The sequence below is a fragment of the Octopus sinensis genome, linkage group LG4, assembly GCF_006345805.1.
Source record: "Octopus sinensis linkage group LG4, ASM634580v1, whole genome shotgun sequence".
Taxonomy (NCBI): domain Eukaryota; kingdom Metazoa; phylum Mollusca; class Cephalopoda; order Octopoda; family Octopodidae; genus Octopus; species Octopus sinensis.
This window is the reverse complement of record NC_043000.1, coordinates 147,816,880-147,840,669: the sequence shown is the minus strand read 5'-3', so window position 1 is coordinate 147,840,669 and position 23,790 is coordinate 147,816,880. Positions and strand designations below refer to the sequence as shown.

Below are 23,790 nucleotides of genomic sequence, written 5' to 3'. Positions count from 1 at the left end.
CTAACATTGTAGACAGATTAGAAAATCAATATAACAATGGGGATGATAATCATTGAAATAATTTCATCTTATTTGCTTCTAACTGAAATGCAAAACTCCTGCCAGAAAAACAGTTATCAAAGTATTAGTTATACTATAAGACATTACTTGATTAATTACAAAATATTCTACATTGGTGCGTTCATGATAATACTTTCTTAAAATCCTTAAAAATGTTTTAGCCCGAAGGCCACGGCCATGCTGGGGCACCACCGCTGAATGAGCTACACTAATATGTGAATCCACCTCTGATACGTGGCGCTTGATCAACAAGGGAGTTCGATGCTGCTGCCCGCATCTGCATCTCCTATCATTAGGTAGGTTCATCTGGGACTCCCGACAAGAAGAGATCCAGTTTAGTTTTAAAGAAACAATGTTTTATACAACATTATGAAGCTACTAATTTATGGTTTGTTTTTATTTAATGTAATGTTTAGTTATTTCTAACATCATCTGGCTCAATTATTTAAAATGGTATTCATGCCCTAAAATCTAAACTTTAGATGATGTTTTATTAATGAAGTTTAAAGTTCATCTTTTTGTCAATTATATGAATTTCTTTTCAGTTTCTGTAACATTATTTAGATGAAAGGCAAATAATTTTCCATCTGAATAATGCATGGTATTTGATGGCATAAAAGATGCACAGGCATATTAAACACATCTCAATTTCAGCAGCACATATTCAGGAGAGTTTTAGTGCCTTAAAACATGTAACATAGGCCCAACTTTACTTATAGGACACAGGGTGAATTTTTGAGACATTTAAAAAAAAAGTGCCTCTTATATACCATCAAACATGGTATTATTTCCCAGGTCAGATGTCTAATCTTCTGCTAGGAAAAAAATTAAGCCAATAAAGTTAAGTCTTTGTCAATTGTAATTTCATTCACATGTAGGACATTTCATTACAATGACCCCAGTACTTGACATACTTTATTTTCAGACATGGAAGGATGAATGGTAAAACTGACTTTGGAAAGTAAAGAGGTTAAATAGTGTAGGCATTTAGGTCAGCATCCTAATGATTCTGTCAATCAACTTCTTAAGTAAAGTATCATAGCCATCTCAATATGGCTAACCACAAAGGGGGGGGGGTGTTACTGTAGCTTTTTAGCCCCAGGAGATCATCGTCTCCAGCTGGCTTTAGACACAATTTCTGTGCCCTTAAGGTATTTGCCCCAGAAATTGTGTCTAAAGCCAGCTGGAGACGATGATCTCCTGGGGCTAAAAAGCTACAGTAACACCACCCCCTCCCCTTTGTGGTTAGCCATATTGAGATGGCTATGATACTTTACATTGTCGAGCGATTACTGTTTACATCTTGTTCTGAGATTTAATAAAACTTCTTAAGTATTTTCTTAAATATATAATATAATGTCAGTAATAGGCTATGAGCCAATAAGATGATGAGTCTTAACCATTTATCAAATTAAAATATAAACTAAAAATTGTGATTTTAACTGGGTTCTTTTTTAAATATTTGTTCATTTATTTATTTTATAGTTATTTATTTACAAAATTTCTTACCTAGGATTAGGTCCATGAAGCCGAAAAATAAAAATATTCATAGTGGACAAAACTAGTAAACCTCGATATTCTCCAATGATGTGCTGGACAATTTGACACTGAAAATAAATGGAATTAAAAATACAAATGTCTTTGAAAAACAGCAAGCACTCATTTTAACCCTTTAGCATTTAAACCGGCCATATCCGGCCCAAATATTCTACCTGTTCTATGTTCAAACTGACCGGATCTGGCTTTGCAAACTTATCCTACAATGTCATTCTAAGAATAAGCAATCACATCCTCAAAATTTCAATGCTATAATGTTTTTGCATGATAAATTCAAAACAATGGGAATAAATAAGCATTACATTTGACAGAATAATCTGAATACTAAAGGGTTAAATACAAAACAAAAATTCAAACTTCCAAAATTCACACCAGTTTCAAATAAATTAAGAATACAGAAAAGAAGTGCTGGTGTCCATAGGAATGACTAAACCCTTGAAGGTGAGACTTCTGCAGGGTCACTGTCTAATGACGCAAACCAGTTAATCGCATCTCATCTAGGTCATCCCATAGGACACCCCTAAACCAGTTAAAAGCACCCACTACACTCACGGAGTGGTTGGTGTTAGGAAGGGCATCCAGCCGTAGAAACACTGCCAGATTAGACTGGGCCTGATGCAGCCTTCTGGCTTCACAGACCCCATTTGAACCGTCCAACCCATGCTAGCATGGAAAGCGGACGCTAAATGATGATGATGATTGAAATGCATTAGCAGCAAACTCAATATTCATCTCCCTAGAGGCACATACAGTGCCTGTGGTACTTTTCAATTATTAGGTAGCATTCATCAACAGAATCACCAAGTACAGCAATAATATAAAATCTAAAGTGAATCATCATCACTTAAGAAACCATGTTCTATGGCATAGGGTTTCTCAGGAATTGATGTGTTCAAGGAATACATTGAACTCCAATGTCTGCTTTGGCATGGTTTTACAGCTGAATGCACACTTTAATGCCAACCACTTACAGCATGAATAAATGAAGAATTATTACATCTCCACACCTGTTATTTCAAACTTCGAAGACCCGACAAATGAAGTGAGTTCATGGCTTGCAGGACGGCCTGCTGTGCTAACTTTGGATCGTAGAGTGACCTGCTGTTCTTGAGGAGACCTGTGTTTGTCCCCCTAGCATTGCTTGACAACCGATGCTGGTGTGTTTACGTCCCCGTCACTTAGCGGTTCGGCAAAAGAGACTGATAGAATAAGTACTGGGCTTACAAAGAATAAGTCCCGGGGTCGATTTGCTCGACTAAAGGCGGTGCTCCAGCATGGCCGCAGTCAAATGACTGAAACAAGTAAAAGAGTAAAAGAGCTCTAAGAAATGCCACTAAGCATTTTGTCCAGCGTACTAACAGTTCAGCCAGCTCACCACCTTAATAATAATAATAATAATAATAATAATGATGTCAAAAACAATGGATTGAATAAAAATGGCACTAAAAACAGTGTACACAAGGGCAGGTGTGGATAATCAATGCCTTGGCTAGCAACCCACCTAGTGATGGTGTCGTGATGAAATTACTGGTGATTGTACAACCTTACAAATGCTACCTCTAAATGAGTGATGTCAAAATTAAATAATAACCACAATTGCGCCAATGGGACTAGCACTGTTAACAGTGAAGGTGCCGCACACAACAAGCAGGGAGCAACTGATCAAGATCTGGCAGGTTGTCATCAAGCTATTAATCATGACCAAAATTGCAGTCAAAAGTGAAAAAAAAAAAAAGAATGAAATGGGGTAAAAGAGGACCCATCATACCTATTTCTTTATTACCCACAAGGGGCTAAACACAGAGGGGACAAACAAGAACAGACATAGGTATTAAGTCGATTACATCAACCCCAGTGCGTAACTGGTACTTGATTTATCGACCCCGAAAGGATGAAAGGCAAAGTTGACCTCGGCGGAATTCGAACTCACAACGTAATGCAGACGAAATACCGCTAAGCATTTCGCCCGGCATGCTAACGTTTCTGCCAGCTCGCCGCCTTAAGGGTACCCATCATACCCTTTTGATTCCAGGATCATAAGGAAAGAGGAAGAAAGACAAAAAAAAAATACAATCCCCTAAAATTTGAAATAGGCAGAATTTGGAGCATTTGAACAGTAAAGGCTGTGCCTATAATAACTGTTGCACTAGGATCAGTATGCCAAGATATAGACAAATGGTTGAGGGAGATTGAAATAGAATGCCCAGTAGAGCTCCTACAGAAAGTTTCTCTCTTAGGGACTGCAAGGATTATCAGGAGGGTCCAAAGCACTTGAAAGACTGCTGAGAACTTGTGAATACCTAAGGTTACAGGTAGTAACCCGCTCTCCACATAATCCCTACCATGAATAAAACCGAATCTGAGCCAAATCAAAATAATAATCCTTTCTATTATAGGCACAAGGCCAGCAATTTTGGGGGAAGGAGTAAGTTGATTTTATCATCTCTATTGATCAATTGGTACTTCTTTTATCAAATTCAAAGAAAATTTGCTAAAACACTTTCAGACATTACTTTTATGTAATCGGTGTTCATGCAGTGGCTGTTTATACATTAATCAGTGTTCATACTTATCTACAGGTGACTGGTTATACATGCAAACACTTTGAGACTAGCAGAACTTTAAAGTCTAGCATTTCTTCTAAACTATATGTTGTATAGAATGGTTGCATACTGTCAATCTAATGTGAACGTGGCAGTAGGGGGTTACACCACCGCTGTTTAGCCCTAGGAAGCATCGATGCTTCCTGCTGGCTTCGACACATTTTTCCTGTGTCCTTATATACATTTACGAAGGGGAGACAAACACCCCCAGCAGCCAGGCCTGCATCTAGAGACACGCATGTTTCAGGATCATTGTCCATCATCGGTCTAGAGTAGCAGACGCCCGCCAGCTGTTGATATCTGTCCCGATTCGCAAATGTATATATCTAATTTTCAGTGAAGTTTATTCACTGATTACCAAAATCAGAAATATTAAATTTCTAAATCTCTCATAGAGATATGTACGGTGGTGGGGCGATAGAATGGTTGTATACTGTCAATCTAACGTGAATGTGACAGTAAGAAGAAATTAATAGTGATTTTTCTTACCTGGATACTTGAACTAATCCGTTCAGCATGTTGTAAATGTTTCATAACAAGAAACAATTGAATCTGGTGATCCAGACAAGTGCACGGAGTGTCACTATTTTCTTTTCTAATGTCAGAATCTACAGGTTCACTAAGAGCAGTGATGTCTGAGTTGGTGTCTGTGGAGTCTGACAATGAGATGATTTCAGCTTGAGGATCATGAGCTGGCCGACTCCCCGATTCCAATTCTTCAATAGACTGGATGGAACTCTCACGGTCAGTTCTAGAACTGTTTTCATCTTCAGTTTCCACTTGCATGTTCTGAGCATCAACATCTTCAACATAGATCCGCAAATTATTCCCATCTGCAGTAGTGACAGATGGAAGCGTCTGCTTGTAAACACTTGATATCATACTGTGACAAACATTACTCGTAAGAAAAGAGTCTGGAGGTGTAGCACTTAAACTTGAACTGTTGTCATGAATTCTTTGCTGTACACAAATAGCAGGTGAGGAACTGTGCTCTTTTAGCTTTTCTCTAACCTGTACCAATGTAGAATTGTCATTAATTCTTTTGTTAGTAAGATAATCTGCATTTTTCTTAGAGTTCTCTTTCTGGAAAGAGCGAGATCGCATATGTCCTTCCAACCATTTTTCAGAATCTTCAAGATGAAAACTTGCTGGTCGTGCTTTGTCTAAAATCTCGTCTTTATTCTGAAAACTACTTAAGCTTTCAGAAGATTGTGATACATCTGAATCTCCAATATAAAATGAATTCCTCGTAGATTTTGAATAAGATCGTTTCCTCATGCCAAACTTGCGTTTGAAGACGGGTGAATCTCTGTTCACTGGGGTGGAAGAACCAGAAGATGGAGATTTATCTCTGATGGGAAAAATATAAAAATAAAAAAAAGAATTAAAATATGCTCTTTTTTTTTCTTTTTGCAATTAACATTAATATAAAGAATGCATATCTTTCACCATTTTATTTTTCTGCAAATAACAATTTTATTCCCAAGAATAACCAACAAAAGTTTTGTCATCCAAACACTATTTCCTTGTATGCCATCAAGTAATTTAGTTTTTCTTCTCTAAAACATTTTCTTTATTTTTTTCTTTCTTGTTTCGGCCACTGGACTATGGCCATGCTAGAACACCACTTTTTTAAGGTTTGGTACTTATTTTATTAGTCATTTCCCATCCCAAAGGCTATATTACACGGTTGCATTATTTTCCTAGTGTATGTCAAAGCCAGGAAAGGAAGACAGAGGCATGGACAAAGTTACAAAGAGAGATAAAGAGATAAAAATGGAGTGAGGATGAAAAAATAAGTATTAAGAGAAAAGAGGAGATAGAAAGTGAGAGTTCATGACATGTAAAATCAAACAATCTGTATTTATTCACATCTGCATGCACGTGTGGTGTGTGTATCAGTAAAAGAGGAAAAGATAGTGTGGGAGAATAATGAAAAGACAAAGTGAGAACTAGAGGATGTTAAACAAACGCAAGTCTACCTTCACTAACACTACTACCACCACAACTAGTACTACCAGCAATACTACAATTACACACCCCTTCATGCTATCTGATAATGTTGTGGCCACTGTTCTGGTAGTGGGATTGTCATCAGCATTGATATAGTGGTGATGGTAGTAGTTGCAGCGAGGATAGAGGTAATTGTTGTAGCAGTGGTATGGTCTTAATAACCATAGTAGGGATGGTTGTTGTAGTGTTGGTAGTGTCAATAGTAGTGATAGTAGTAGCAGTGATGAGGACCGTAGGTGCGGTAGTATTGGCTGTAATAGTGATAGCATTAGTCATGTGATAGTATTGATAGTAGCAGCAACAGTACTAGTAGTGGTAGTGTAATTTGTGGTAATGGTAGTGTTAATAGTAGTAGTGTTGACATCTTGACTACACACACTCATTAACAGTTTAATACATAAGGAAAACTTCAACAACTTTTATCACATTCTCTGTTGTTTTTGATCAAAGGCATTCCAGTTGTAACCATCCTGATTTTATTGTATATCAAGGATTGCATTACCCATTGTAGCTGCTGTGGTGATGATGATGGGTTTTTTTGCTATTACCAAACAAGCATGGGTGTAGGGAGTGGGGGGTAAAGCAGTGATACAAATCCATATATTTACACACACACACACACACACACATAAGTAATATATACAGGCATCTCAAATAAATAGACATCATCGTTTTTGAAAGCTTTATTTCTAGAAACAAAATAAATTTAATATTTCGTTTTGGGATTTGGTTTGCAAGATTCTTTATATGAGTTTGTGTGTTGAAGCATATTCTGTTGTGTCTGGGGAGAGTCATTAGGAAAATAAAAATAAGAAATAAGTGGAAATTTTACCGGTGAGTGTGTTACATTATAAGGCACAAAAAGAAAATGACTCCCCCCAGACACAACAGATAATAATTTAAAATGATGCATTTAATTCAGGGGTTCTCAACCAACTTTTACCCATGGACCCCTTTGATTACTATTTTATTCTGGTGGATCCCCATAGTGTTTAACCCTTTAGTGTTCACATTATTCTGCCAAAACTAATGCTTTTTTATCCACATTGTTTTGAACTAATCATTCATTATCTTGTAGCTATGAGCTTTTGATGAGGTAGCTGTTAATTTTTAAAACGATATAGTAGGGTTGGTATGAGAGACCAGATCTGGTCAGTCTGAACATAAAACAGGCAGAATATTTTTGGCCGGATATGGCCGGTTTAAATGCTAAAGGGTTAAAATCTAGTTCTATAGAAACTTCTTTCAAAATTCCTATTTTATTTTTCACACATTAACTTATGTCAGTTGAACAATGTAAAATGTCAGAGAAAGAAACCTAGCTGTTTCTTGCAATACCTACCAATACAAACATCTAAAGCAAAATCTTTTCAGGGGCACTCAAAATACTATTATGGGTCCCCAGTTTACTATTTTGTTGCATGGACCCCCCCAAAATCTTATATGGACCCCAGTTGAGAATCACTTATTTAAATAGTTAATCTGGTATTTAGTAGCCATACCCTGAGCAGTTTTTAATGAGCTAATTCTTTTGGGTATCATACTAATGAGCAGAATTTATTTACTTTTGAGATGTCTGTGTGTAATATCCTTTAATATCAGTGTTCTAGGCTGCATGGGTTAAATGGTTTGACAGGATCACATATGTATGTGAGAGCATGAGAGGAAACAAGCTATGTTCTATCAAATGATTAGCTAATTATATATGTGCTGTATGTTTCAATATGTGTATGTATATATGAGAATAAATATATCAAAGGAACATAATTATTATATTCTCTACATTGATTCTATCTTCCAGCCTCTCTGAGTCTTAACACACAATAGAAATTTACAGACAGAATTTACATTTGGCTCTTGAGCCACTCCTATAAATAAATAGCTATTGTTTTGCTTCTTTACAAGTGTGGTGAATTAGAATAAACACACTAAATACTTTGCAATATTAAGTCTTGTCTGTCTTGAATCTAAATTCAAAGTCCAACAACACTACTTTACATCTTTCCATGAAAAAATACTATTCATATGCTGAGGTTAAATTAGCTGATTGTATCCATCCTTAAATTATAAAAAAAAAACAAAAAAACAAAAGCTTGGTCCATTGTCAGAATGAATGGTTTCAAATTTTGGTCAGCAATTTCAGAGGGAGGAGTTAAATCAATTACATTGACCCCAATGCTACACTGGGATTTATTTTATTGATCCCAAAATGATGAAAGGTAAAGTTGACTTCAGTAGGATTTGAACTCAGAATGTAAAGATTCAGAAAAAAATACTAGTATGCATTTTCTCTGATAAGCTAACAATTCAGCCAGCATGTTGCTTTCTTTGTCAGAATGAATTAATGCTGCTTTCCATTTATTTTGTATTTTATTTTATATTTTTTTGGTATTTAGTAAATTAATAGCTAATTAAACATTTTACTATAAGAAAGAGATTCTTATTTAAAATCATAGAAACAGATCACAGATATCTAATAGAATTGTGGTTTGTAAGAGATTGAAGGTTGCTTATTGAAAATCTGTATGACCTATCCACAAAACCACACATGACAATTGTGCTTAGAGTCATATGAAGGTGAAACAACTACTCTTCTACATTCTTAGAATACTGGGAATAGCTGCAATGGTGCGTGTGTGTCAGAATACCTCAACCTTTTATAGCTCAGCACCTGCTTTCACAGACACTGCTATTTTATAAATGTTCCTTTCGTGTGTTTTGAGAGAAAAAAAATTGGTTATTTCAATTAAAAAGAAGCTAATTTTTGTGCAGCGATTTTTTTTCTTTGTTCTCTCACCATCCATATTTTCTTGTACTATGACAGACACTTTTAGAAAATTTTGTGGATTAATGCTTTCTATGTTAACTTTTATAGAAATTATGAAAGAAAATGAGAACTTATACAATAAAATTATAAATTATATTGATCTTGACAGATCATCCATCATATTTTCTTCCCACTGAAAACACAATGGCCGATTCATAGTTTGATCGCAACAAAGATTTCTTTGAAAATATGTTAAAATACAAGTATTCAAAAATTTTATTTTTAAGAAAAATGATGATCCCTCTAAACACACCTTACCCCTTAACATTTGCTGCCTTCTTATGAGCTTACAATGCCTAAGCAGGCAATATCAACCAAATTAAAAACCACTGTTCTAGAACAAATCAGTTTTGCATACAACAGGAGTTGAATTACAATTTTTTCTTGTTTATATAATTTCAAAATAATACTACAAAAACAAATAGTGAAATTCAATTACTTTTTCTAAATTGAAATTTAATTTATTTTATGATAATGAGTTGTAGAATTATACATGAGAATAAATATGTTACTGTAGCTGTTTTTCAAAGACTTGATCAAGAAATATGAGCAAACAATGTAATTTTGACATGTCAACAATCATACTTTATTGATACAATGAAGAGAAGCTTTAAATTGTGCTTTTATATTCAAAGAAAGAACACAAATTTGACGCTAAAAGCTTCCTTGCATAAAAATTTGTATTCCTATTATCAACATTTTGTTCTCATAAGCAAATCTAAAAATGATGAACTATACTCTTTTACTTGTTTCAGTCATTTGACTGCGGCCATGCTGGAACACTGCCTTTAGTCAAGCAAATCGACCCCGGAACTTATTCTTTGTAAGCCCAGTACTTATTCTATCGGTCTCTTTTGCCGAACCGCTAAGTTACGGGGACGTAAACACACCAGCATCGGTTATCAAGCAATGCTAGGGGGACAAACACAGACACACAAGCACACACATACATATATATATATATATATACGACAGGCTTCTTTCAGTTTCCGTCTACCAAATCCACTCACAAGGCATTGGTCGGCCCGGGGCTATAGCAGAAGACACTTGCCCAAGGTGCCACGCAGTGGGACTGAACCCGGAACCATGTGGTTGGTTAGCAAGCTACTTACCACACAGCCACTCCTTAAGCAATATCTTAAGTAATAAGAATATATAGGTGACGCTGTGTATTGAATATTATATTTCTGTTATTGCAGGTTTGCAATTGGAGCAGAGAAATTGAAGCTAGAAAGGATTCTTGAAGAATACATTGTTTCCAAGAAAGATATTCTAAGAAAGCATTAGTATTGTTTATAGGAAGAGTAACACAGAAGATCATCAAGAAAAGAATAGACAAGTGTATTGTGTGTGTTCCCATACTTGGAATTGTGGCTCCCTCTTTAGTTTTCAACACAAAAACTTAAGAGAAATTAACAATATTCATGAAACGAATAAAAAAAAAAAAATTTTAGGTACAGGAGTGGCTGTGTGGTAAGTAGCTTGCTTACCAACCACATGGTTCCGGGTTCAGTCCCACTGCGTGGCACCTTGGGCAAGTGTCTTCTGCTATGGTCCCGGGCTGACCAATGCTTTGTGAGTGGATTTGGTAGACGCAAACTGAAAGAAGCCTGTCGTATATATGGATGGTGTGTTTGTGCGTCTGTGTTTGTCACCCTAGCATTGCTTGACAACTGATGCTGGTGTGTTTACATCCCTGTCACTTAGCGGTTCGGCAAAAGAGACCGATAGAATAAGTACTGGGCATACAAAGAATAAGTCCCAGGGTCGATTTGCTCGACTAAAGGCGGTGCTCCAGCATGGCCACAGTCAAATGACTGAAACAAGTAAAAGAGAGTAAAGAGAGTAACTAGTGGCTGATCTGATTTCATGTGTTTGCTTGCTCTAACCTGTATTGGATGTTGATAAAACTACACCAAACAACTGCTTTTTATATAAACATACACCATAATTAAAACACTCAACAGCTTCTACTTCCTCCACACTATCTCTCTCTATCTCTCCAGTAATTAACTAACATCTACTGTTATCTGCCAACAGGAATGCTATGCATTGCTTTGTTTCAAATTACACACTGCTGCAATTATAAGTTGCTGTAAAAAGACCAACCGAATTTCTTTTCTTCTACCTCTCCACAATGTGATGTAAGATAAGACAGCTGGAACAGAATCTTTGAAGTTAAACTAACCTAGAATCCTAAAAAAATAATCTGATGTAATTAAGCAGATAAGTAGGGCAACGATCTTATCTAATCAACATTTTCATAGGTTAGAAATATTCTTTTTTAAACTACTATGTGGAATTTAATTTATTTCTTCTGCACTAGAAGTCACAATAATATACAATTAACTAGCAGTATCGCCCGGCGTTGCTCGGGTTCGTAAGGGAAATAACTATATAAGCATTTTTAGAGAGTTATAGCCAAAAAATAGCAAAAAAATGCATTAAAAATTGAAAAAAAATAATGGTAAATTTTTTTTTAAATCGTTGACTCATCATAGACATTTTTAGAGAGTTACTTCCCTTATATAATAGCGAAAAAAATGCATTAAAATGGAAAAAAATGATGGTAAATTTTTTTTTAAATCGTTGACTCATCGTAGATGCGCGCTAATATCCAGAAGGGCTCGATATGAATCACGACTATAAGATACCCGGTTTTGGTTAAACTGCACCGCAAAATGTGGGAGTAGTTAGGAATCTAAATCGTAGGAGACAGACACACAACTTGACTTTTATATATAAAGAATTAGTCTTCTTTATTTGAAACATAAGGTTAAGAAAATGCTTAGATGCACAGATATGTTTTAAGTTTTTACTAGGCACAGAACTTGGATTCCAACTTGGGGCTTCTATATTCACTTATGTCTTGTGTATGAATTTAATCATAATCAATAACTTTGAGAAGAATGGACTTGCCCACAGATTTATTCTTGACATAGTACATGAATTTTGCACATAAAGTTCTCATAGGCACAGGAGTGGTTGTGTGGTAAGAAGCTTGCTTCTCAACCACATGGTTCTGGGTTCAGTCCCACTGCATAGCACCTAGGGCAAGTGTCTTCTACCAAAGCCTCGGGCTGACCAAGGCGTTATGAGTGAATTTAACAGACGGAAACAGAAAGAAGTCTGTTGTATATTTATATATATATATATATATATATATGTGCGTGTGTGTGTGTGTGTGTGTGTGTGTGTTTGTGTTTGTCCTAGCATTGCTTGACAACCGATGCTGGTGTGTTTACGTCCCCGTCAATTAGCAGTTCGGCAAAAAGAGACCGATAGAATAAGTACTGGGCTTACAAAGAATAAGTCCCGGGGTCGATTTGCTCGACTAAAGGCGGTGCTCCAGCATGGCCAGAGTCAAATGACTGAAACAAGTAAAAAGAGAGAGCTCAGCCTAATTTTGGAGACTATTCTTACCCCCCCCCCCCCCCCAACACACACAAACATCAGCCCAGGAACTTGGGGAGTGCAAGCAAACCCACTAAAATTTTTGTTTATTTTTTGGTGGCGGGGCAATGAAAACACTGAGCATCTTGGACTGGACCTGGGTTTGCACCCCACAAAGCAAATTTTGTTCCCGCACTTATGCATACAAATATACATCGGGGCCCCATTTTAAAATCATCAAATATACAAAGGAAATGAACACTTGATAAAAAAACAACAAATGAACACACCTTCCCTTGGTTAAAGATATACTCTTTACTCTTTTACTTGTTTCAGTCATTTGACTGCGGCCATGCTGGAGCACCGCCTTTAATCGAGCAACTCGACCCCGAGACTTATTCTTTTGTAAGCCCAGTACTTATCCTATCGGTCTCTTTTGCCGAACCGCTAAGTAACGGAGACATAAACACACCAGCATCAGTTGTCAAGCAATGCTAGGGGGACAAACACAGACACACACATATATATATATACATATATATGACAGGCTTCTTTCAGTTTCCGTCTACCAAATCCACTCACAAGGCTATAGTAGAAGACACTTGCCCAAGGTGCCATGCAGTGGGACTGAACCCGGAACCATGTGGTTGGTAAACAAGCTACTTACCACACAGCCACTCCTGCACCTATATAATTACAAAATTAGTCGAAAATCTCTCCTACGTAAAAACCACTCCTGCACACAAAACTACTTTTGTATTGCAAAATTATCAACAATTTCTAAAGGAATTTCCTTCCGTCACTCTTGCTATTGTTTTACTAACATTTGGAACCATTTGTGATGGAAATACTTGATAAAGAGTCAAATGTAACAACTCTCCCATCACCACACACAAAAAACAAATAAATAAATAAAATTATACACTTACATAAGAAGCAAATGTTTAATAATTCTCATCTTGTAACCTGACTGGCTGGAATTGCTTCTTTTTATTTCTAACATATGTTGAGAAGAGTGGAGGCGCAATGGCCCAGTGGTTAGGACAGCGGACTCGCGGTCATAGGATCGCAGTTTCGATTCCCACACCGGGCGTTGTGAGTGTTTATTGAGCGAAAGCTCCACGAGGCTCCGGCAGGGGCATGGTGGTGATCCCTGCTGTACTCTTTCACCACAACTTTCTCTCACTCTTACTTCCTGTTTCTGTTGTACCTTGTATTTCAAAGGGCCGGCCTTGTCACTCTCTGTGTCACGCTGAATATCCCCGAGAACTACGTTAAGGGTGCACGTGTCTGTGGAGTGCTCAGCCACTTACACGTTAATTTCACAAGCAGGCTGTTCCGTTGATCGGATCAACCGGAACCCTCGTCGTCGTAACCGACAGAGTGCTTCCATCCATCCATTTTGAGAAGAATATGACTATCTGATGTCTTTTACTCTAAAACTTACTTCATTTCTCTACCAGAAGAAACCTTTACTCCAGTGGTTTCTAATGTTTACTGGCTGCATCACAATCTCTCTCATTTTTATATTTATGGTATGCAACACTCTTGTTTCACACTTTTGCAATAGAGAAAATGGAAGCCTCGGGGGGGGGGGGATCTTACATCTCTCATAATACTGTTTATTATACCCAAGAGAAGAGGTTCCCAATTTGATACTCACAAAGATAGTATGAGTAAGTGGTGGGAGAGCATGGGCTGTGTTCAAAATTATCAAGGACTACAACTGTATAATTACCAAGTCTCTCTTTCTTTCTTTCTCTTTCACACACACACACACACACACACACACACACACACATCTTTCAACTGAGAGATGGAACTGGGAAAAGGAGTTAATTTAGCAAAGACCAAAGTTGTTAGTGAATACATGGTTTGAGTAGACAGACTTTCAAAGAGTTAGAGTAAAAGGGGTCCTTGGGGAAGAAGCTGAGTATCACAGTTCTAGGGTTTCATGACACCCCAGTTGGAAACCACTACTTTAGGCAGTCAGTCAGTCTGCTAGAAGTAGCAAGTAATGTCTCCTCAGATTACACCCTACCTGTTTAGAAAAGGAAGGTCAGACACATAGGACAACACAAAAACAACAAGATGAGAAAGACTGAAGTATTTTTGATCATATAACTCCTTGTTCAAGGTTACCTTGGTACTAACAATAACAGCAAATACTTTACTAGATTTAAATCAACCCGCTTTCTACTCCAGTTGGAATTGACTTAAGTCCCCAAATTCTAATATATCCCAACATTAAACCACTCACACATGATATGGAAGTAGGATTCAAATGCTTCTGCAGGAGTGAAGATTATGGATCATAATTGGTTACACCTGTTGGAATCCTTTCTCTTCAGTTATTTCACTGATATTCTTGAGAAAGGCTTAAAGATATCACAACTTCCCTTACACATCTGAGTCTCCATACCTATTATCAGGAATTCCTAGGAATTCACCAAGCATCAGTTCTCAGCCTTCTCTTGTTCATCATCGTCCTCCAGGATATAACAGAGAACTTTAAGACTGGCAGCCCTTGGAAGCTTCTCTATGCTGATGACCTTGTTCTCATAGCTGAATCAACTAGAGAAAAAATTTCAGGCATGGAAGCAAGTTCTGGGATCAAAGGGCCTTGGAGTTAACTTAGCAAAGACCAAAGTCCTAGTAAGTAGGAAAACTGATAAATTACTAATCCCTTCAGAGTGATGGTCTCGCTTGATATGTAGAAAAGGTGTATGTAGAAATTCCATACCCAGTGTACCTAGAGCAAGCTATGGATACATAAGAGGTGCAGTGGTATCGCAGGAAGGTTAACAGAGAAAGTAGACTTTGTGTGTGGCAGATCTACAAGTACATTAAGCATTAAGAGTGTAGAGAAAACAGATTTCCTCAAATGTCTGGAGGAGATTCTTAGGAGTAGTAGATAGCTTCCGTTACCAAGGTAACCAAGTTAGCAATGGAGGAGGAAGCTCTGAAAGTATAGTTTCTAGAATAAGAACAGGTTGGGCAAAGTTCAGAGAGCTACTACGTTTGTTGGTAACAAAGAGCTTCTTATTCAAAGTTACAAGCAGACTGCATGATGCCTGTGTACAAACAGCTATGCTACATGGCAGTGAAACATGGGCTGTGACTACAGAAGACATATGGAAGCTTGAAAGAAATGAAGCCAGCATTCTCTGCTGGATGGAGAATGTCATTGTGCATGTATGATGGAGTGTAAGTGATTTAAGAAAAAAATTGGGTTTAAGAAGCATCAGATATAGTGTGCAAAAGAGAAGACTGTGCTGGTAAGGTCATGTGATGTGTATGGATGAGGACAGCTACATAAGGAAGTGCTGATCTCTAATTGTGGAGGAAACGTGTGGAAGGACTAGACACAGAAGATGTGTGGATGAAGTGGTAACAAATGGTCTTCAGATGTTGAGTTTCACATAGATGACAAGAATCAAGACTTCTGGTGATTTGCTGGGCCTGAGAAGACACATCAAGCTGAGTAAAGTCGTGGTCATCCATACATACAGGTATGTCATTCATAGACACATCCTCCCCCTCACACATATACACACATAACCTGTCCTCTGTCAAAACTCCTCCTCCTCCAACTCATCTTCCCATCACTACCACCACCTGCTACAAGCCCTCCCTTCCACTCTCCTTCATGCACCTCCCTCACTGCAGGTCTCTCCACACTCCATGTCCTCACATATCTACCACACCTCCCTCCCAGCCGTTCTAATTTCTCTCACCATCACTTGTTACTGTCATGTCTTCCTCATCTCTAAACCTCAACCCTCACACTCTTAGGGAACATCCCCCTCTATCTACTCTTCACTACTTATATTATCACTGTTCCCTGTGGGTAGGTCCCAATACATTTCCAGCACCGTATATTTCTCTCTCCCTCACTGACTGCCTTTGTCCCTCTATCATACTTAAACCTCTCGCCTGACACACAGCCACTTCCCTCAGATCCACTCCCCTCAGCTGAGAGGTCTCTGTCTTGCAAGCTACTTGACAACTCCACTGGTGCTGGTACCATGTAAAAAGCACCTGTGCTGGTGTCACGTAAAAAGAACCAGTGTTGGTGCCACATAAGAAGACCAGTAATGGTGCTGCGTAAAAAGCACCAGTGCTGGTACCATGTAAAAACCACTCATTACACTCTGTAAAGTGGTAGACGTTAGGAAGGGCATCCAGCTATAGAAATCAAACCTAAACAGACAATTGGGGTCTAGAGACATGTATTTGGATAACTATCTGTCTAGTCATGTTTACACAATGTATATACATCTATATTTGTATAATTATCTAATTATGTTTAAATAATGTATGTACATCTGGGTTGGACAATTACGCATCTATATCTATCAAGCCAAGTCTTATTTCAATATTAAATTAGTTGGTTTTTTTTAGCCCCAGGTCAGTCAAAATCAAGTCAACCTTTGATCAAAAGTGTTCCACCATTTTTTTAAAACATAGTTCATCTAGGTCACATCCTTTAATATATCCTGTCTTTCTTAAAATGGTTGAGTATGATTTGAGGGAGATTTGGCTGATATTTCTAGTAGGTTGAATGATCATATAGATGGTTTGTCATTGACTCTTTCAAATCTAATGTATTAAACAATAAATTGTCATGCCTGTACAAGTTGTTAGAGTGACAGTCTACTAGTTGAAAAGGCATTATTATTATCATTATTAACTAGCTGGCCCCGTGCTGTCAAAAATGATGGCTAATTGTAGTATTTTATATAAATAAATTAGGGACACGTATAAACTGTTAAATTAAGATGTGTATTTATAATATACCTTTCAACTGCAGTTGTTTTATATTCTCGATACACTTAGGAAATAATTACTTTCTCTAATGAGTTTGTATATGTATATGTTTGTGTAGGTATGTGTGATTGTAATAATTATTTTTAAGAAAACTGATAGAATATGGATGGTAAATCAAATTAATACACTTGTCAATGTTATCTAGTCGTTGTCTTTTGAGATGTGACATCCATCATTGTTTGTAACTGAAAGAACACTGGTTCACACATACAAACATTCACATACTTCCCTTGTACTCACACAGTTGAAATGCTGTTTGATTTTTCTTTCCAGTGTTGAATGTTCACCATCCCACTTCCATTGCACACACACACACACACACCACACACACACACCACACACACACACACACACACACACATTCATATACCTCCCTTTTACATATACACACATATACTCACACAGAGCTGAAATGCTGTTTGATTTTTTTCACCATAGATTTTCCATCATCCCACTACCAGTTTGCCACCACCCCTTCCTTCCTTCCTTCCTTATTCATCTATCACCCCTTCCTTTCTCATTCATATGTTGTGATGGAGAAACACACAAGATTATTATTACAGTAGATAACCAAAACATTTCTTAAGTTTGTAAAATGTTACTGTTTCCTAAATTTTAGAGAGGAATAAAACAATTTAAACCATGTTTTAACATATTAAACTTATGGAAGTTATAGCATATTATGGAAATCATTTTGTGGGTAATTTAAAGGAAGTGCTGTGTGTAAATATTGAACTTAATGACTGAGTAAAGTGATGCAGAGGCTGAATTTTAAGATCAGTGACTAAGGTACGAAGTGCTGTAGTTCACTAGAGTGGCTAGCATTAAAAGTAATGTGGCTGAGGTAAGAACATTTGCTGATTAGTTGTTGCTACTAGACTACAAGTGAAAAAGGTTGTTAATTACAATCCTACCATCTTTGTATTACCTCTACATGCTGCAGTCATCTTGGCTGAAAATAGATACCAGTCCCACAAAATTGTTGAGCAATTCACATTATCATTGGGGGAGGGAAAATCTAGATATGGTACAATTCATGAAAATACATGCATTTGCAGAAACATTGAAAGCCATGTTATCATGGAAAGAAATAGAAATGTACAATAGTTAAATTGGATTAATGAAAGAAGAAAAATAAATAAAAAGCAACAATCATAAGCATAAAATGAGGAAATGAAAGAAAGAAATAAAAGTGGCAAAAGAAATGAAACCAAGACATTAAATAGCAGGAAGAAAGCTTTTAATTCAAAGTTTAGAATTAGATTAGCTTGACAACAGGTTAAAAGTGGTGGGTATTTTCATAACTGGGAAAATTAATACAAACAGGAAACAGGGGTTAATTGCAAGGGACAAGCAATAAATAAATAAAAAAAAATAAAGAACTTAAAAACATAAGCCATAGTTGATTCAATGGTGAAAGACAAAGTAGATAAAATATGATTGGTCAATCGCTTTTAGTTTAATTTAGTTAAAAATTACATAAATTATTAAATATATACTCTGATGTGTATCAAACAAGATTTATGTTGTTTTTTTTGTTTTGTTATATAAGTAACATGTTTAATATTATAATCTGCTTTCATATGAAAATGTTTTATATTTTTTCCTATTTACATATCTTCATATAAAATTAAATATTGCTTTCTGACTTTAACACAGCCAAACATTGGTAGGAAATGAGGGATAGTAACTGAACTGATCTCCAGCACCGATTTTATCAACTCTGGATAGATGAAAAGCAAAGTTGACTCTGGCTGGGCTTGAACTCAGAATGTAAAACAATTGTAACTAAATTTTGCCCAGCATTTTCTATGACACTCTGCCAATTTAACCATCCACCAGCCTTTGTAATATTGGGTTCAAATTTTTGCACAATGACAGCAATTTCAGGTGAGGGGCTAAGTCGATTAGATTGATTCCAGTGTTCAACATGGAAGGTTGTGATATGAAGGAAATTTGACTACTATTCCTAGCATTTAAAGAGACTGCATAAAGCAGTCATCGTTAACCTGCAAGATTTTCTGAATGGCACACCTAAGGTAAAATTACCTTGAATTTTTTAACTAGTGCAGCCTGCCTGATGATGAGTTGCCTGTACATAGAATAGAGGTTCTCTTATTGGCTAGATGGAATAGGTTTTATCTTACAGGTTTACCACTGCTTCACTGGATTCAGTTAAATTCCAAGACAATGCAGTTATTTTTTCTGTCTAGTATTTAGTGTAATACAAATATTTTTCTAAATCATAATACATGACAGAATTTCTCTAGTTCTGAGCAAGGTATATGTTGATATTTTGTTGTGTCTCTGGATAGGCCACTTGTACATGTATCAGTTTATGCAAACATTTCAAAGAGAAAGTTACCTATGCCAGACTACTGTTCTGTTCAGTAGGACCTATGTGTCTCATCCACAGAATTAAAACTCAATAGATACTGGAATTAAGTATCAAACAAACCTTTGAATAACTCCAAATCATAAAAGGATCTAAGATTTTGACATTTTTTTTACTCTAGAAAGCAGAGAATTTGATGTCAGAATTCATTTGTAGATTTTTAAAAAATCTTTTATAAACAACAAAAATTAATCTTTTTACTGCAGAAAGCAGATATTTTCCACTCAAAATTTCATTACTCTTAACTGTTCAGGAATGTGATGTTTGGAACTATTTTCTGTTGAGATACATTATGTTTATCAAGGCCACATGACTTGCAGAAAATACCAACTCTATTTTTGGTAGTTAAAATATCTACCAAAAATAGCATTATTACTGAAATAACCATGAAATTTAATTTCACGGTGAAAGGGTTAAAATTCACACTTTCTTCTAATGCCAAATAATTGCATTAAAACATTAATAAAATTTAGTCTGTCTGTTTCAACTAAATTCATAGATAAAATATTTGTCAACCAATTTTAGTGGAATTGTTAAAATATTTAAAACAAGTGACAAAATATTTTGAGCAACACTCCACTTACAAAAATAATTTATCATTCTTGAAATATAATATATATTTTATATATAAAAATATTGTTTTGGAGAAATAAAAATATTTTGATAAAAATATATTCCTATTTTTATAAAATAAACTGAATGAATAAAGTTTTCTTATGTGCATCTGATATTTTGTTGTGGAATAAAAAATGGAAATGAACTAATAATCATTAATTAAAAGCAGTTAGTTCAAGGATTTAAACTAGAAAATTTTAAAGATACTTCTGTACAAGGAACAATCAAATAGACACATATATGGATATATGTTAGCTTTTTCATTGATAACAGCATTTGTGAAAGAAATTGTTGTTTTTTTTTGGGGGGGGGGGGTTGAAGCTTGAATAAACAAAAGCAATGTATCATAATAATTCGATTAATTTCCATCATTATGCTTCTACCTATTTTCTATTAGCATCATCATGGTCAACTTTTGTTTGCTAGATCAAACTTGCTAAGGAACCAGCTCTTTCAAACAATGCCTAAACTACATTGTATATAGCAAATATATCTTTGACATTGCAGATTCTAGCATTATATCCAATGCTTAGTCAGGCATCCAGTTAATCATGAACTTATCAGCAAAATAGCCAGATGTAAGCTTGGCAGCATTCTTCTCACATTAACACTTGACTTCCTATAATATGACTCTCAAACATGCTGTCTGAATATTTTTATCCATTTTTTTTATATCTGTATTTCAAATACAAATATTTGAACAGACAGACATTCAAACAACATTCTAATTTAGCCATAACATTTTATACATTAGACTAAACAAGAAGTTAACCAATTCTTCAATTAAGTTTGAATAAACATCATGTAATTTATAAAAGCATAATTTCAAAATGTATGCAGTAATTTTCATATCAACTTTTGGAATGAATTCATATATATATATATATATATAATATATATATATATAATATATATATATATATATATATATATATATATTTGCATAATCCATTAATAGCGAAACAATTGTCTAGAATTAATCTACATTTTTGTTATTTTTCATTTGTCCTGCTCGTTTACGTTCATAGTTGTGCTGATTCTCCTTGGAAACAATTCTTGGTGGTTGAGACCATAGCAGATCTATTTTTAGCACAAGAGTCGACCACATAGTGGACACTCTCTTATATTGAGTATATATATATATATATATATATATATATATATATATATATATTATACACAAAAATACACCAAACTGTTACAATTTTGGAAAATAATATTACATGTCAAAGTATTTTGTAAATGGTGTTAAAATGTTTTTCTAAGAGCTATTGGAACAATCTGTATTTCCATAAGTCAATGAAACTTGCGATTTCCTAAAAGAATTCCATTTGCTTAACAAATGTGAAATGTCTAACTGATGTCCATAATATGAATTTCATAAGTATCACACTTATTGCCAAAAAAAAAAAAAATCAACAAAAGTTGAATCTTCAATTTCTCCTTTTCTCACACACATACATACATATTTGATACAATTATCAAAAACAAGACTAAAAAAGGAAGGTGTGAAAAATGTGCAGTGAAGAAGGAGAAATGGAGGAAAAAAAAGAAATAAGGCAAAAGCAAAAGAGAGGGAAATGGCAAGCAGCAGCAACCAGTGGTGGGATTGAGAGTGAAAGAAAGTATGCAGTGAGAGAGATGCTCCATACCAAGTGCATAAATGAAAAGGAAGGTTGCAGAGCAACCAACTCACTTGGAAAATAAACCTAAAAATGACTGTTTCACAGTTGAGGAAAAGGATTCTTGTGGTGTGTTATTGCTGGGCATTACTGACGATGGAGATTCCTGTTGAACCACATTTTTACTTCCACATTTCTGACATTCATCTACTGATTCAGCTAGAAAGAGATAACATTCCGGTTATTTATACTTTTATAGAGTGTAAAACAAAATTGTTAGGACATTCACATAACAGCAATTCAACAAGTGTCAAAGAAAAGCAATAAAAGCTTTCTTGATGTGAAATAATTGTTTCTAATAAGGGTATAAGGACAACAATTTGTGGTGCTGCGAGATAGATAGTTGATACCATGAACCCAGTACTTGAATGATAATTTATTTTATCAACTCCAAAAGGATGAACAGCAAAGCAAATCTCAGTGGGATCTGGACATAAAGTATCAGAACAAATACTGCAAATCAATTTTGTAATACTCTAAGAATTCTCACAGCTTGTTGTCTTCTCATAATTCTAAATAAAGAACAAAAATAAATTCATTCAATAACTTTTCTTAAATGAAGAGGATTTAGAATTCTCATTTTGTAACTAAGACTAAAATCTATATATATAAAGCTGAAGTTGTCTGTGTGTGTGTGTGTGGCAGCTTTGGTAGCCTTCAACTAACACTCTCTCCTCCGAGACCCTGTGGTGCAAGTTGACCAAAATTGAGAGTATGATAGAAGAAGGCTTGCTCTTCATTCCGTAGAAGATAAAATTCAAATCGGACCATGTTAAGACCAAAAATTATTTACATCAAAAAGGTGCTCTTTTCTATGAAAATCCCTATTTTTTACGATCTTTTTACTGCTGTGTCGCCATTTTTCAGTGTATTTCAACCAGAAAAACATTCACTTAAAGAGAATAACAAGCTACATAATGCAAAATTTTTACTTTTGAAAATTTCCAATTCTAAAGGGTCGAAACAAACCCGAGCAATGCCGGGCGATACTGCTAGTATTGAATAAAGTTACTCCATATCTCTCTGTTTAGTACTGCTGGGGTTTCATCATTTACCATTACAAAAGATCCAAATATCAAGGTTTTATGGAAAGCACAAGGTCTATTACACATGGAAGACCAAACAGAAAGGTTTGATCCAGATTTATTATACAATGAAGAAGTACTACCTTTCCCAGACACACATATAATCAATCAAACAAGAGTTGAAGGTTTGATCCGCATATATTTTAAAAAACCATTACCTATACAAGAAATAAAGAACTACCAACTTTTTCTATGGTAGTATACTCAACTTCTCTCTCTCTCTCTCTTACATACACACATGCATATCTACATACATTATCATAGTACGTAAATATGTGTGTGGGTTGTTTGGGCCACATATACATTAAAGAAACATTACTTATCACATATATAATGAACTTTGGTTACTCATATTGTGACAGTATTACATAATCATGTTTGTACACTCAAGATACAATAAACAATACACAAACAGAAAATTCACTATTAATTATATCGGTCTTACTACAACTCTCTACATACCATTACAGGTGTACATTTTATCTTAAGTAACCAAACATACAAAAGGCAGACACTAACAGAGGTTGCAAATTCTTTCTGGTATTCTCTTCAGTTCACACAACCTTAAACACGTGACTTATTATCTGCACTGTTCTATTTTCTGTAATTATGTCTGCATGTATGTATATTGCATATGTGTGTGTGTGTATACAGGGCCATCTTAGCAACATTATAGGCCCCCAAGTAAATCAAAATCATGGAACCCTTTAGTATTTATTTATTGACAGCA

At 35.6% G+C, this 23,790-nt stretch overlaps 1 protein-coding gene across 4 annotated transcripts in view; it reads right to left on the bottom strand.

Annotated features, from left to right (window-relative positions):
- The window catches only part of LOC115210215 (serine/threonine-protein kinase 11-interacting protein), a 97,494-nt gene that overhangs the window by 7,674 nt on the left and 66,030 nt on the right, over positions 1-23,790 (bottom strand). For all 4 annotated transcript variants that reach the window (XM_029778685.2, XM_036502542.1, XM_036502539.1 and 1 more), the window contains exons 16-18: positions 21,990-22,134; positions 4,710-5,571; positions 1,570-1,667 (exon numbers count right to left, since the gene is read on the bottom strand). In XM_029778685.2, the coding sequence (XP_029634545.1) occupies positions 1,570-1,667; positions 4,710-5,571; positions 21,990-22,134 (1,105 nt within the window). The remainder of the gene's footprint in view (positions 1-1,569; positions 1,668-4,709; positions 5,572-21,989; positions 22,135-23,790) is intronic.